This window comes from Calidris pugnax, unplaced genomic scaffold, assembly GCF_001431845.1.
Source record: "Calidris pugnax isolate Ruff unplaced genomic scaffold, ASM143184v1 scaffold24, whole genome shotgun sequence".
In the NCBI taxonomy this organism is placed as follows: Eukaryota; Metazoa; Chordata; class Aves; order Charadriiformes; family Scolopacidae; genus Calidris; species Calidris pugnax.
Genome location: NW_015090922.1, coordinates 36444424 through 36459075, shown reverse-complemented (window position 1 = coordinate 36459075; position 14652 = coordinate 36444424). Strand labels below are relative to the sequence as shown.

The following is a 14652-nucleotide window of genomic DNA, read 5'->3' as shown; positions in this document are numbered from 1 at the left end:
AGAGTCTGTCTTCCAAAGAAGAAAAATGTAAAGCCAGCACAATGGAGAAAATCTGCACACATCCGAAACAGGCATTAATCTTAACCTTAGGAACCACGTGATTCCCAGAGACTTATGGATAGCTTTTATTAGTAATACAGGAAGGGCAATGAATTGGAAGCTTATAGCAGTGGGTGGTTTGCAAGTAAAAACTTTTTAGAAGTGTTTTATTTGCATAATGGTCTTCTCATGAAACCACAAAACATAACAGCTACCTCCACACCTTAATCCGTGGGAGTGGTGAGAGCGGAAAAGAGAGAGACTTCTATGTGGTTTGTTAAGCCTTCAGGTTTAAAGATCATGGATTACTAGAAGAATACTGCTCACTGACAAAGAATATTTAATAATAATGATATAACAAATTTAAAAGTGGTCAAATATTTCCATGGACCAAAATGGAAATGGCCATAATAAGCAAATAAAATTCCAGAAGCTATGGTCTGGCTGGAAACGCAGAAATCTGTTTGGCTTTAAGATAACCACTTCCAAATTTTGAAATTTCTTTACAGAAATTCCCAATCATTCTGCAAAAAGTGTACCATTCTGCGAAAATGTATCATCTTAGTAAAACATTTAAATATTTACAGAAATATTTACCAATAATTTCATAGCATAAGCTGCACTTCCTCTCAATGTTGCTGTCCACCCTTTACAAACCTGCTCTCCCAGAGCTGCAGCCCTGTTGTGTCGGGCTCCTGATCTGCTGCTGTCAGTGAACAACAGCAACCCGAAGGGGCAGAGGTGAGCAGATCTCCCTTTTGTTAATTTCTGAATTCCAGAAGGGCTTTATACGTCCCACTAACCAGGGACACAACCTCCTGCTCCAGCCTCCAGTGCAGTCCCAGGAGCGAAGTTTCACTCCCAGAGCCCCCTGCATTTAACTACATCTTCCCCTTGCCTCCTCCCTCCCAAAAGAATAAAACTTTCCGGAATAGAAGATTAACTTTCACCCTTTTATCTGCATTCGTTCGCGTTTAGAAAGCGGGTTGAACAACACAGTTGAGCAAAGTAATGCCCTGTTACAAGAAAAGGGAGGACAAGAGGGGTGGCAGCCAGGCTTTTCGGTATGTTCTGCAGCCCCCTGGAAAAGCAGCAGCTTCTCTCCCACCCCGAGCTTGAAAAAGGCTCACTGCACACTTACAGGCAGCTCATTTATTACTGCAGTATAACTCGCTCTTTTGTGCTGTCCAAACACAGGTCTGACCCGAAAACAAACACCAAGTTACGCCGATATATTTGTGCTGTCTCAATGCCTGCGGTCCCGGCCGCGCGGTGAAGCTGGGCAAGCACCTGACAAAGGCAGTCCCTGTCCCGACAAGTTTCTGCACCCCGGCTGCAAGATAAGAACTGGATGCAAAGTAAAGGCAGAGAAAACACAAGGCAGCGATGACATTTTATTCAGCGTCTTTCAAATACTCGGGAACGTGCTGAAGGAAAGACGTTTATGGATGGTACCAGCAGAAATAAGACTGAGTGGTGATGATGCAGGTGAGAATAAACAGGCACCAGTGTATTTAACCCTGGTTTTGCCTATTTCCAAGGAATTTAGCTTGCAAACAGCTCTCTTCGTGCCACAACATAAGCAATTGCCTTTACCACAGCAGTGGTTTGTTGGGTTACTTCAGGTCCTTCATAACACAATATATTCCTACTGGACGGCTATAAAACATCTTTTTCCAAAGCCCAGAATCCTTCTCATATGCCCAGAAAAACAAGATTTGGGTTTTGATTCTGCTTTTCTTTTGGTTTCATTCAAGGGCACAGATGATAAGAAGCCTAAGGCATACAGTGCTGGCAAAATATTTTTGTTTAAGATCCTGGAGTTTCAGAAATGACCTCATCTAAAACTACTTAAGACACAAACACGAACAACAGTTTGTGTATAGTTCCATCGCTTCAGGTTGCTTTAGGATGTTTAATGTGGCTCACATCCAGGAAGCAAGAAGTCTGCAGAGAAAATTCAGCAGTCCTACTGCCTCAAAAGAAAGAAGTGATTCAGGTATTTCTTTAAGCGTAGCCAGAACAGCTGTTTACACCTGCTTGGGAACATACCCAGTGGTGTTCTTAGATACCTCACCTCTCAACAGTCTCCACTGTGGATTATGGTCCTGATTTTTAACTAGCAACTCCAGAAACAAAACCAAAACATCAACATTCTCCAATACAGCTGCTTCCAAATTTATTACAGATTTTTCTAAGTGGGACATTTTTCTATTCCAATTTGTACTACTGTAGCTCTGTTTAAACTTCACAGACATCAAGAGGACCTCTTTAGTACAGACTGAGATCCTGAAGCACAATTTCATTTCAGCTATCATATCTCAATACCACTGGAGAAAATCTTCCTTGCTTTTAAGCCACACTTTCCCTGAGGAGGTCAATCACAGCTCTTCCTTCATGAATGAAAAAAAATAAGCAGTGAGAAAGTTCATCAGCTCAAAAGTATACCAAATACTAATCATAGTTAAACTTATCAATCTCATGATCATAATATTTGTTTTGCAGGTAATAGAAGATGCTCAGCCAAATTTTCTATATGCATAAGGATCAATCCCTAGTCAGAAGGAAGAGCATATGTGCTAACCTGCTTTTCACTGTTTTTTAATGTCATTAACAAGATAAATTTCAAAGAAGGACGAATCTCACTCTGAATATCATTGTTTAAATCTAAACTAAATGCCTTTTCTCTCTGTACCAGGTAGGCTCTGCAGCTGGCCCCAGAGAGGAGAGCTTGTTTCTAAATCATCACTTTGTTCATAAGGAAATTAAAAGTAAACTGCTTAAAGATCATGCACTCATCACCTGCATTCTCTCTTTTGTGCTGAGGATTTAAGATAAATAAATGAAGTATGTCAGCAGTCTTTTGTCAGACAGACTAGACTTGCAAACCTGCAGTGCCTGTAGGTGAAGCTGAGGTATTGCTTCATAGCTTCACAGCCGCTGATACGGTACGCTAACTTCTGGCCTTAATGCACTGAAGGAAAATACTAATTGTGAGACCACACATCACTGCTCCCCGAGTGAAATAAAAGTGATGAAAAGCCTCAAAAGAATGCCATCGTTACAATCTGATGATTACAGCAGTGCCATAAAATTCAGGATGCTTACACAGGCGGGACTGGTACATCCTCGCACATCAGAGTTATCTTCTCAATAACATTCAATAAACTTTCCATTAAAGCACCTCATGAAATTTCTCATCTACAAAATGCTCACAAAGGGCAGCTCTGCAAATCAAACCATTTCTTTTTGGTGGGTGCTGGATTTCTGCGCTATAAAACAGAGGTGCTCTTCCAGAGTAACTTCTTTGTGTGCAACTTGGGTCAGCAATCTAAGGGTATCTTCCTCAGGCATGTATGTTAGCAGCCATAGAAAAAGACGTTGCAAACAGAAATTAAGTATAACGTGGGAACAAACATTCTTGGATGCCTTAGCTATACTGGGATTCCCACCTTTTGAACCCAGGAGGAATTAACTTTATTTTAGAGTTATGCTATCCAAAAAACCCAACGCACAAGCGCTTTTACTAACATACCCCACGAAGTGCCAGTGCGGACACGCAATCTTCAGAGTTGTCTTTTTAAACTAATTGCCTACATGTAGAAAGAGACATCCTCTGACCACAGCACCAGGAGGCAGGAAACTGGGAACAATAAAACTCCGATAAAACTGACTTCCTCTCAGAAGGGCTTTCCTTAATCACTGGTGCCACAACACGTATCTACTGCAAATGTCCAATATTTCCCCTTACAAGGCGCCCCCCATCCCCCAAGGTGCATATAACTTCAACAGACACGCTCACCTCAGATGAAGCTTTCCATGCCAGAAACCTGCCTCCCTGCTGAGTTGTTCCAGGAGATTTCAGCAAAAGCATTCCCCCGGGGCTTTTTGAGAAAGAATGCCCTTTTTTTGCTCATGTTGAAAAATTTTGGTGACCTTTCCCCCTGAGAAGACAAGCACCCCCAGGCTGACTAGCAAGGACATGAACCATACCCTCACATCTCAAAGAGGGGCAGTAGCAGATTGGAGCATAATGGAGACTTTGTTTCCAAGAGTACGCCTTTTGCTGTCTTTGTGCCAATCTCCCCATATTTGACCATATTGGGGGGAGGAGAAACCCCTCAAATTCACATATCCCCAACAGGAAACTTTTAGCAATGGTCCTTTGCATGTTTCAGCTCAGGCTTCACAAGGTCTTAACCCAAAATTGCCATTCTTGGATGCTGTCAATCACAGCTGGTTCAGGTCTGCTCCTCTGAAGCAAGAGCAGGGAAAAGATTGTTCCTGTGGCTCCGTGATCCTCTGCAAACCTTATGCAGTGTGGAGAAGCATGCTGTGCAGTTCCAGGGCAGAGGAGGCACAAAGGAATCCTACAGAAACATGGGAAGGAGAAAACCGGAACAAAGCTTGATGGACACCAGAAGATGGTGACTGAATGTTAGCAGAATTTAAGAGGGCAGAAAAATTAGGAATGGTGATGAAAACACTGTCAGAAGAAAAGAAACCCTGAATAAAAAGCTGAAGTATAGAGGGAGAATGTGCACCCACAGCCCAGAAAGCCAACCGCATCCTGGGCTGCATCAAAAGAAGTTTGGCCAGCAGGTCAAGGGCGGTGATTCTGCCCCTCTGTTCTGCTCTGGTGAGACCCCACCTGGAGTACTGTGTCCAACTCTGGGGCTCCAACATGAGAAGGACATGGAGCTGTTGAAGCGAGTCCCGAGGAGGCCACAAAAATCATCAGAGGGCTGGAGCACCTCTGATCTCCCGAGGACAGGAGAGATGGGGAGGGACTATTTATCAGGGAGCGTAGTGATAGGACAAGGGGTAATGGTTTTAAACTGAAAGAAGGGAAATTTAGATTAGATAAGAGGAAAACATTCTTTACTGTTAGGCTAGTGAGTCACTGGAACAGGTTGCCCAAAGAAGTTAAGGGTGCCCAATCCCTGGAGGTGTTCAAGGCCAGGCTGGATGGGGCTTTGAGTAACCTGGTCTGGTGGGAGGTGTCCCTGCCCACATCAGTGCAATTGGAATTAGAGGATCTTTAAGGTCCCTGCCAACCCAAACCATTCTATGATTCTATAATCCAGATGCTCTCAAGGGGATGATATCACTGTGAGAGTGTTTTTAATGTAACATGACAGATGCACACACTGTAACAGTGCATTTGCATTATTCCTTCATTTTGCAAAGGTGAAACATAGACGTGGATGTCTTTTTCTACAGTTAGAAGCATTTGCACAAATTACAAATATGTGCTTCTGACTCCTATGAACCACAGGAGCAAAATGCATTTTTATTATCAACTGAGGGACAGCGTTTTATTTAGGGGAAAAAAAAAAAGTTACTGAAGTAAGTTACTCTAATTTAAGTTTATGCCTATTATAACTAAATTACTACTTGAAAAAGTCATGCTGGGTCCTGAAGAGGAGAAGGTCTGCAGGTTCTGCCCTGGCCAGTACACCTGTCATCATGACACAAGCAGGAAGCGGAGGTATCCGATTTCTCATCTCAAACTTGCCCAAAACACGCTTCAAGCTGTACTAATTCAAAATGTTAATTATACTCAACAGATCATATGATAAAACGTACCAAACAATGGAAAAGTTCACTCTGTTACGCTGCTTGCCTGTGCAGGAATCACAGCAGCACGCCTCAGAACTATCACAATTCAGCTCTTCTTCCAGGTCACAGGCAAAACGGCTGTACTGGCTAGAAAAGCAGTTGTTTTTAAAACATATCCTGGGGCAATGGGGGTCAAATAGTGCCTACATGGCCTCCTCTCACTCCTCCTAAGCCCATCGGCCCTTATCAGCAATTTAAAAGAAAGCTGGAGAACCTCAGTAGGTCTATAGTATCAGTTAAAGATCACACTAGCCATGTCCTATGAAGTCAATTTCTATACCTGTCTAGCATTTTGCTGCTGTTAAGAGCAAAGACCACCCAGATACTCAAAAGCCAACATAAGTTATGCCTTTTTAGATTATCTTCATTTATTTACCTATTAATGACCTAACAGCATTAAAGGCATCAAAAAGGGTGAAATTTTATTTTCCCCCATTAACTCCATACTCTTTTATGTCAGGCATGATAACTCTACGTGTTCTCAGGATAACATAGGCTGAAAGGACACTGCCCAAAATACTATGCTAGGCTAACTCTTAATGAGCTGACTCTGGATAAAATGAATAGCACCAAGATCCTACATGCAATTTCACACCATCCATGTGTCATCATCTGTGTACAGCTGTGTACAAATAGCACCAAGATCCTACATGCAATTTCACACCATCCATATGTCATCATCTGTGTACGTTCTTTACATTTGTGTACAACTAATCTTGGAAATCAGTTCCAGGCACATGAAGGCAAGAAGGTAATCTAGAATAGTAAGCATGGATTCACCAAGTGGAAGTTGACCACCCTGATAACCTTCTATGATGAAATAACTGGCTGGGTAGATGAGTGGAGAGCAGTCGATACTGTCTACCTCGACTTCAGGAAGCCCTTTGAGAGTGTCCCCCAGCAAGATCCTCATAGACAAGGTGGTGAAGTATGGGTTGGATAAATAGACAGTAAGTTTGATTGAAAACTGGCTGAACGGACAGGTCCCGAGGGTGGTGATCAAAGACACAAAATCTAGTTGGAGGCCAGCAACTAGTGGCATATCCCAGGGTTTAATATTGGGTTAATACTGTTTTAAGATATTCATGAATGATCTGGATGACAGGAATAAGTGTGGATGTATTAAAAACCAAACCAAATAAACAAAACCAACTAAAAAAAACCCATCCCACCCCATAATAATTTAAAAAAATAAATAATCGCCCCAACCCTCGCAAAACCTAAACCCAAACAAACAAAAAAACCCTAACAAACCCAACCTCACCCCAAAAGCTTGACTGTGCATCACGAGCAAACATGCTTTGCTTTACAGCAGAAATTTAGAGAGCAGATTCATGGACGTTGAGTTTTGACACCATCTCAGTTCTAACTCTAGAACGTGTTTCAAAGTGCTGGAAATAACAGTAAGAACATACTCTTTTTACATATGTTTTCACTGAATAGAGAGAAGGTAGGATCAGCAAATCCCCACTAACAGGGGACAAAAAGCAATAGACAGATCTGTACCGACAGTTCTCAGCCAAGGGCAGAGGGTGATTAAAATAGTACCTATTCATGTCCCCCTTTGTTGTTCTTATGCCATCCTCAGTCTGGCATCTCTTCAAGTTGCCCTGCTTCTCTTCCTCCTTTCCTCCCCCTGCCAAAAAACCCCACCCCAAAACAAAACAACCTTCTTACTATTTTTAGTCTGTGTACATAAGCTGCTGTATTGCAGTCAGCTGCAAAATTGGCTAGAGAGCTCCAGCTCCAACCAATTTCATACTCCTCTCAACTTTCCACTTCCCGGGTTTTCTCTCATTTCCTCATATTGTTTTCCCTCTAATGACTTTTTCTCTCCGCTTAGCACTGGTTCATTTGCTTGTGCTTTCCTCCAACAGCTCCCACCTTCATGTGTCTCTTCAGTTCCCACACACTTCTTGGGCAGCAGTTGTCCTTTGACCCTTCCCAAGCTCCCCTTTTCCCATTCTCATTCCATTTCCTAACCAGCTGCCAAATTGTGACCCATGTTTATCTGGAAAATACGACAGGTCAAGCTGCTTCCCTTCATCTTAGTTTGGCTCAGCACCAGTCAGCTGGCTGCCAAACTAAATGGCCTCAAGTCATAGAGGCCCGGATAATCAAATCCTGTAAGGCTGCAACACTCTTGCAGATGTCCATGGAGTCTTCTCATCCTTCTCACTCTTGGTTAGGTAAATCACTGCAGCATTGCTAAGGTAGAGAAAAGAATCCTGAGGAACATATAAAACGGGCTGCTCTGTAACACGCTTACAGTCACACCTCCCTCCCCTAAGACCAACCAAAGACCATGCACGGCCTGAGGGAGATGGTTCCCCACTGTCCTCACCATTTGGGAAGGAGCTCCGTTAAAGCCCTCAGATCCTCAACACCTACCTAAGGAAAACCCCACTGCCAACCACTCCATCTCACAAATCGGCTTTCTAGTGAGATTCATTGTTTATTATTTGCTATAGGAAATACACTTGGGTATTTCATAGGTAAATTCCTCCTATTCTTTCATAACTTCAAGAGTATTTGCCACATTTACACTACATCTCCTGTAGTGATGCTTAAAGTATTTGTAGTAAGCATTTGTTGGCCTTCCTACTTGTAAATGGAAAACCTGTTTCAAGATTTTAATGATAGTTTCCACTTTCTCAAGTTGTATGGTTTACGCCTTCCTACTTGTAAATGGAAAACCTGTTTCAAGATTTTAATGATAGTTTCCACTTTCTCAAGTTGTATAGTTGCATAGGAGGATGAGCCTGAACTAAGGTTTCCAAACCCACGGAGGCCATGCCTAGCACACGGTGACTGCACACAGAAGCTGGCTTGCTTCTGCAGCATATCACAACCTCAAACGCTCCAAAATGAAACTAAGGCAACAGGTGAATATAAAGAAACATCAGCAGTTACAGAAAAAAAAGAAAGTCTTGCAGAAAAAGCCTTCTCTGTGAGAACTCGGGGCTGGGGGGTGGGGTGTTTAATCATGACGTGCATTTGTATTATCAAAGCCTTAGCATTTTTACTCCACTCATTGCTTGGGGAACTGAGTGGGTTGGAACTGCAGGTGGGGAGAGTGTCTTCAGCTGACTGATACTTCCTTTTGCAGATGGCCCCATCAATATATAGCTACCTAAAGCTATATATTCTATGAACAGTGCATAAAACATGCACCTCCCAAGAAATCCTTCTTTGTGGGTAGTCATATACACATAGGTTAAGTACACAGACTACAAACAATAGCTAAGGGACTTAACTGTCACCTTCAAAACCACAAAAGAACATGACTCCGATGGCACAGTTACAACTACATGGAGTGAGCAGAACAATCCACAGAAGGACTCAGCCATATTTTTCCCTGTACTAGAAAGTGGCAATGAAAGATTCTGTTAAAATAGGGATTGGACAAAAGCTTCACCGCTGCTAATAAATGCTACAACCACTTATTAGCACCATCCATTCAGAATTAATATTAAAGAAAATATAATTCCTCATAGAACAGCCAAACAATAGGGCTTTCCAGCAAATACACATGCTGTATTAAGTACTACAGACTTAAGACATGGAGTGAACAGACTGCAGCTGTGAGCTTTTTTTCCCACCCAAACAGGCCATGGTTGGGTCCTGGGTTCTCCCCGTGCTGAAGGCAGATGCCACATGCAGAAGGTGAGCAATTTAATGAGCCCCATTAAACTCAGAGCTTCCAAGGACGGAGCACAAGAGGGCAGCAGAGCTTTAAAATACACTGATTTTCCTGGCATCTTTGTTAAGCCGTCCCTCAACACAGGATTCCCATTAAAAAGACTCATAAATGAGAGGAACCTATGATATGAAGGGGAGGAAGATAAGGCGGGTGGCACTGGAGACATGCCAGTTGGCTGTCAGGGACAGGGAAACGTGTAGATGCACTACAGCCAGGAGCCTTCATCTAGCCTTTAAACCACGACTTAAAATGGGGGATAAAAAAGGAAGATGGGGGTGGCGGGAAGAATCAATAAGTGAGACCCTTCAGATAAAGCACTTAAAGGGGCAAACAAGCTGTCTGCTGTTTGCTTCTTGCTATACATTTTAGAATTGTGCATTTCTTTTTCTAAAAAAAACCCCAGTACTGCAAAGAGTTACACTTTGTTTCCTGCTGTCAAACGTAGAGTTTTTTTCTGTTATTTCTTCATGAACACATAGTAACAGCTTTGATTTATCTAATCAAATAAAAACTACAAACACATAAGAACAATGATTTTACACTAATTCATAAAGACCAGAAAATGCCAATTCCACTGTCAGATCCATCTGTCCTGCTGTGAAATCAAACAATGTGAAAAATAGCATTATGGAACCGCTTTGCACCATCCTAACCAAGACTCCTACCTTTACAATGCTTTTTAGATCCTGCACATACATCCTCTCTGTCTCCAGAATCTCTTGGACGACTCTGTCTACGTAGAGCAGCTTGGGGCTGGTGGGCTCTGTGACCAGAGACATAGCACAGTTTTTGCTCGCTCCTTTTGGTTCTGCTTTCCTGGGCATGCTTAGCCTTTTTTCAAGGCCTTCCTCAGGATCCTCTTGTTCCACAGGGGAATTTTTGCGTGGCTTGTTGCTGGAAAAGCGCCTGGCTGGGACCAGTTCTAGCTTGATGGCTCCCGTTTCTTTATCCTGGTTGAACAAGCCCAAGTGGCTGTTTGAAACCAAGGTCATTCTGCTTCCAAAGGAGCAGTGGCTGTCCCTGGATGAAGCAGAGGAAGAAGTGGAGCTAAAGCTGACGGGACGGTCACTGTCTGACAGGTCCATAGTCTTTTTTTCACAGTAGCGGAAAGGTCTGCTCTCCTTGTGCAAATCTTCCCCTTTCGTCTTGGAGTCAAGGGCCTCCGTCACAGCTGGGAGAACATCAAGAGGTAAGTGGAAATCATCTAAAAAAATAAACAGAAGAAGTGGGTTTACTGTTGCTGCTCCACATAACACAAAAGCTAACAACAGACCCTTTTAAAGCTTTTTGCATTCAAAACCGCCGCAACTCTATTTTAACTAAAAGACAACCAGAACAATGTGATTTGAGGGTCACTGTGGCTCTAATGCTTTTTAGGTGGTGAGGATCCCTCACTGCGGGGGGGCTACACACAGGCACCACGTACCTCCTGCTCACACGCATGTCTCTGGCATGTCCTTCTTGTGCCAGAGGGCAGGGCTTGGTGCACTGCCCAGGATCAGCACAGGAGAGAAATAAGACTCAAAGATCTTCCCTAAGGTTAAAAAACCACCTCTGCTGGGAGAAGATCCCACTACCTCCAAGCTGAGCACTGACCCTGGTTTGGAGGCTTTGGAAAACTGAAGAATCACACAGTGATACCAGATGGTATCTTTCCCTTTGAATTCTGTAAGGCCAACAGTCAAACAAAAACTAAAAGCAGTTATCAATTACGGCTCTGTGGCTTGTACAAAAACACTAAAACCAGAATGATTTCCCAATGAAAATAATGTAGCTTCTGAAAAAAGAGTTCCCGCAGGAAGGAATGCTGCCAAATAATTCAGTTTTCTACTGGGAAAATAAGTCATTCTAAAACTGTTCAGCTCAAACCAGAATATTACCCCCTGCTGAACTGACCCAAAGCTGTTTTTCAAATCAATGCAACAACAAAATAAGATGTCTGTCTTCCTGTCGGCATTTCAATTCTACTTTCTTTTTATTGCTGAAATGCCCTGAAGGACAGTGTCTACAATGAGATGCAGGTTTCTCTCGGTCCAAGTTGTGTGTGATGCACCATGAGAATCTGCAAAAGCAGGTGCAGGTAAATGCAATACTTCGAGGTTTTATTTCAGTAAGAAGTGTCCACCCAAAAAATCTTGCCTCAAAGAATTTCAGCCTGTCTGTCCTGTGAAAAAGGGAAACGTGACAATTCAGGAAGAAAAGCAATAGTGAAGCTACCCACACACGGGTGGCTTAGTCCTTATTTTACTCCAGCAACAACCTCATTTTGCCAGCAATTACAGCTCTAGACAGCAGTTTCAGTAAAGAAGCCATAAAGCCAGTAAACTGCAAATTAAACCCGCCCAGTCTTTAAGGTGGCCCTTCTTAAAATGACGCAGACTCGCTGTGCAATTACAGGCAGAAACCTCCCGGACACCGCTCCTGCTGCAGTTGGTCTGGGGGGAGCAAGAGGGGGAGAAAGAATTTCATTCAAAGCAGAAAGCCCTTCTCTCATTATTCAAACACCACTATTCATTTAAAAATAAAGAAAACGAATCCAAAGCAAACAGTCAAAAAAAAAAAAAAAAAAAAAAAAAAAAAAAAAAAAAAGGCCCAGAGAAGAATGTCTGACTTATTTGGCCTATCATGAATGCATAACATTTTATTTGTACATGAGTAATTAATACTGCCATTTCAGTGATGATGGTGTGAGCTTTCTGTTAACAAGTATTGCCCTCAAGGTAATGCATGGAATTAACACAGAGTAATTTGCTCATTACATGGGTCAGAAATTGGCCATTAGATTAAAAATCTCATTTGGCACCTCTGTACCCCTGGTTTTACCTTGAAGTCTGAACATATATAGCCTTTCTTTGTGCCAGGTTCTTCTGGTTTTGCAGCATAGAAGCATATTTTCTTATCCTTCCTGAATAAACCACATCAAGTACAAACTCCAAAATAAAATATAAAGCAATAAACCAGTAAAATATTTAAAACTGAAGAATGTAGTGAAGTCCTCTTGTTTCTAAAGGGGTATGGACAAAGATGTTTGCCTTCCTATTGCTTGTGATAAGAAAGTATGCATTTTTGATAAGGAAGAATGTATTTTTGTTATCAGCTTTGGATCATTTTTCATGTTCAGGTAGAAAGCACAATGTTGCTGCGCAGATGTAAACCCCCTTGAAAAACGCACAGGATAAACAAGATAACAGGGATACCCTTCCGCTAACTTTACTTTAGATATTTTACTAAAATTACATGGCAAAGAAACACCTGATTAACCACATTTAAAGGGGAATAAAAGGTTCCTATGACATTCCATTACTCCATGCTCTTTTCTTCCTGTTTCACTGATACACAGCCTGTCTCTCAGATAACCTGAAGGCATTAATATGGAATATTTGTTTCACAAACACTGTCAGGCTCATTAATATAAAAAACAAACAAAACACAGTTCAGGTCAATGGAGCTGGAGTCACAGCTTTTCATAAGACACACTTGTAGCCAGAAGCACTGGGAGATATTAACATGTCTTAGAAAAACAAAATAAAAAAAAACACCTTATTTTTCTGTTTAATGACAATGGCATTGCTTATTAAAAAAACAAGAATTACTTGTAATAGTTAAAACGGGCTTGCTCTTTAACACCTGTATTCCCACTGACCTTGGCAAACCCCAAGCACCAGCTAATTAATTGCAGGCAACACAGTTGACTGAAGTGCCTCCATTTTTTTATACAAATGACTATTCCTGTATTTTTCTACATAAATTACACCAAGCAAACTACTTGAAAATCTTGGTCTGTTTTGTCCTCAAAGCCTCCTCCTGACTGATAGCCTCAAGTGTTATTTTTTCTTCATTCTTACTCCTTTCCCAGCCACGTGAAAACCAGTCATTTGGCGGCTTGGTGGTGAGTTTTTGCTAAAACTGTGCCCATTACATCTCTGACCAGTGAAATGTGTTCCTCAGGGTCCACGCCGCTGGCACCTGAGGCCAGTGCTCCCACAGCGTGGTAGCTGGGCACCCAGGTGGCTGGTGAGCCCAGCAGGGAGGCAGGAAGGACAGGACCAGGGATTTCAGTGTGGCACAAGCCCAGGAAGCACCTTCCTTTCCTCAGCTGGCGAGTCCCGTGCCAACCGCTTTGCTCCCTCTGCCCGGGGAGGTCAGGGCTTGGGGACAATCCCTGGCTCTGCCCACCCCTCCATTTCTGCCTCGGCTACAGGTGGCTGCTACAAACCCACAGCCCTCCCCAGTAACACAGGACCTGTACATCTACCACGGCTTCACAGGTTTATCTTCAGAAGTTCCTCTGACACAAGGCAGGATTCCCCGCCCCCTACCCCCGTTTGTTAAAATCAGGAACAGGTATTTTAGAAGATTTCTGCAGTCACAAGTCCATCGGGAAAGGCAGCAGCTGAGTCCAGTTCATTGCCACAGCCAAGAGCCCACTCTCTTTTCTCTTCTCAGGGTCTGCATTTGGGTTTTCAGAGCTCTGGTACAGTTTCACTCTAGGGTTTTACTCTTGTGCCAGCTGCCTACGGTCTGTACAGAATGCCTAGTAAAAATTCACAAGTTAATCGAGGGGGTTGGAGGCGGGGGGGGGAAGCAGAAACAGCCTCCCCCAAGATTGCATCTCTATGATGCATCCCTATGCATCATAACAGAGCCCATGCCTTTGCAAACCCTGTCACCTCCTACAAATTTTTGTCTTCGATACTAAACTTACTATAAACAGCCAATTAATTTCACCCACATCCTGTGGGACTGATTTACACGCTCCCTCCTCCCGCCCAGTCACCAATCTCAGGAGCAACGTCCAGGTGTGTGTCCCCCCCCCATCACCCCTCCCGCAGGTGGGGACAGTCACCAAAACTCTGGCTGCAAGCCGTGGGTGTAGCTGCAGGCACCCCCAGACCCTCGCAGAAGGACACGCTCCCAGCAAGTCTCCTACGCCCTGACCCACATCTGGGCCGGTTCACTGCTTTTTTTTTTTGTTAGGCATTCTTTTGTTCACTGACCCTTTTCAATGACGAACCAAAATAATATTGAGAACTTTTGTGAGTGGTGAATAACGGTATTTAACTCAGTCTGGGGTAGGGGAAAAAAAAAAAAAAAAAGAGAAAACTTCAATTTGCATACTTTAATTAAGGAATAACAGTAATTACTTGTTAGTTCAGCACTGAAAGGAGAATAATTACTACTTGTCCCTACTCACAAGGAAATAAGTTTCCCGAACAAGGTCATTTCTTGTTTGTGCCTTTGCATGAATGCAGTTGGCCTGTCCCCCTCCCCAGCCCCTGCAGACCCCC

The 14652-nt window shown here is 42.9% G+C and overlaps 1 protein-coding gene across 4 annotated transcripts in view; it reads right to left on the bottom strand.

Annotated features, from left to right (window-relative positions):
- Window positions 1-14652, bottom strand: part of PLEKHG1 (pleckstrin homology and RhoGEF domain containing G1) — a 136639-nt gene that overhangs the window by 41495 nt on the left and 80492 nt on the right. For all 4 annotated transcript variants that reach the window (XM_014951173.1, XM_014951172.1, XM_014951175.1 and 1 more), the window contains one exon: window positions 10030-10568. In XM_014951173.1, coding sequence (XP_014806659.1) covers window positions 10030-10568 — 539 coding nt within the window. The remainder of the gene's footprint in view (window positions 1-10029; window positions 10569-14652) is intronic.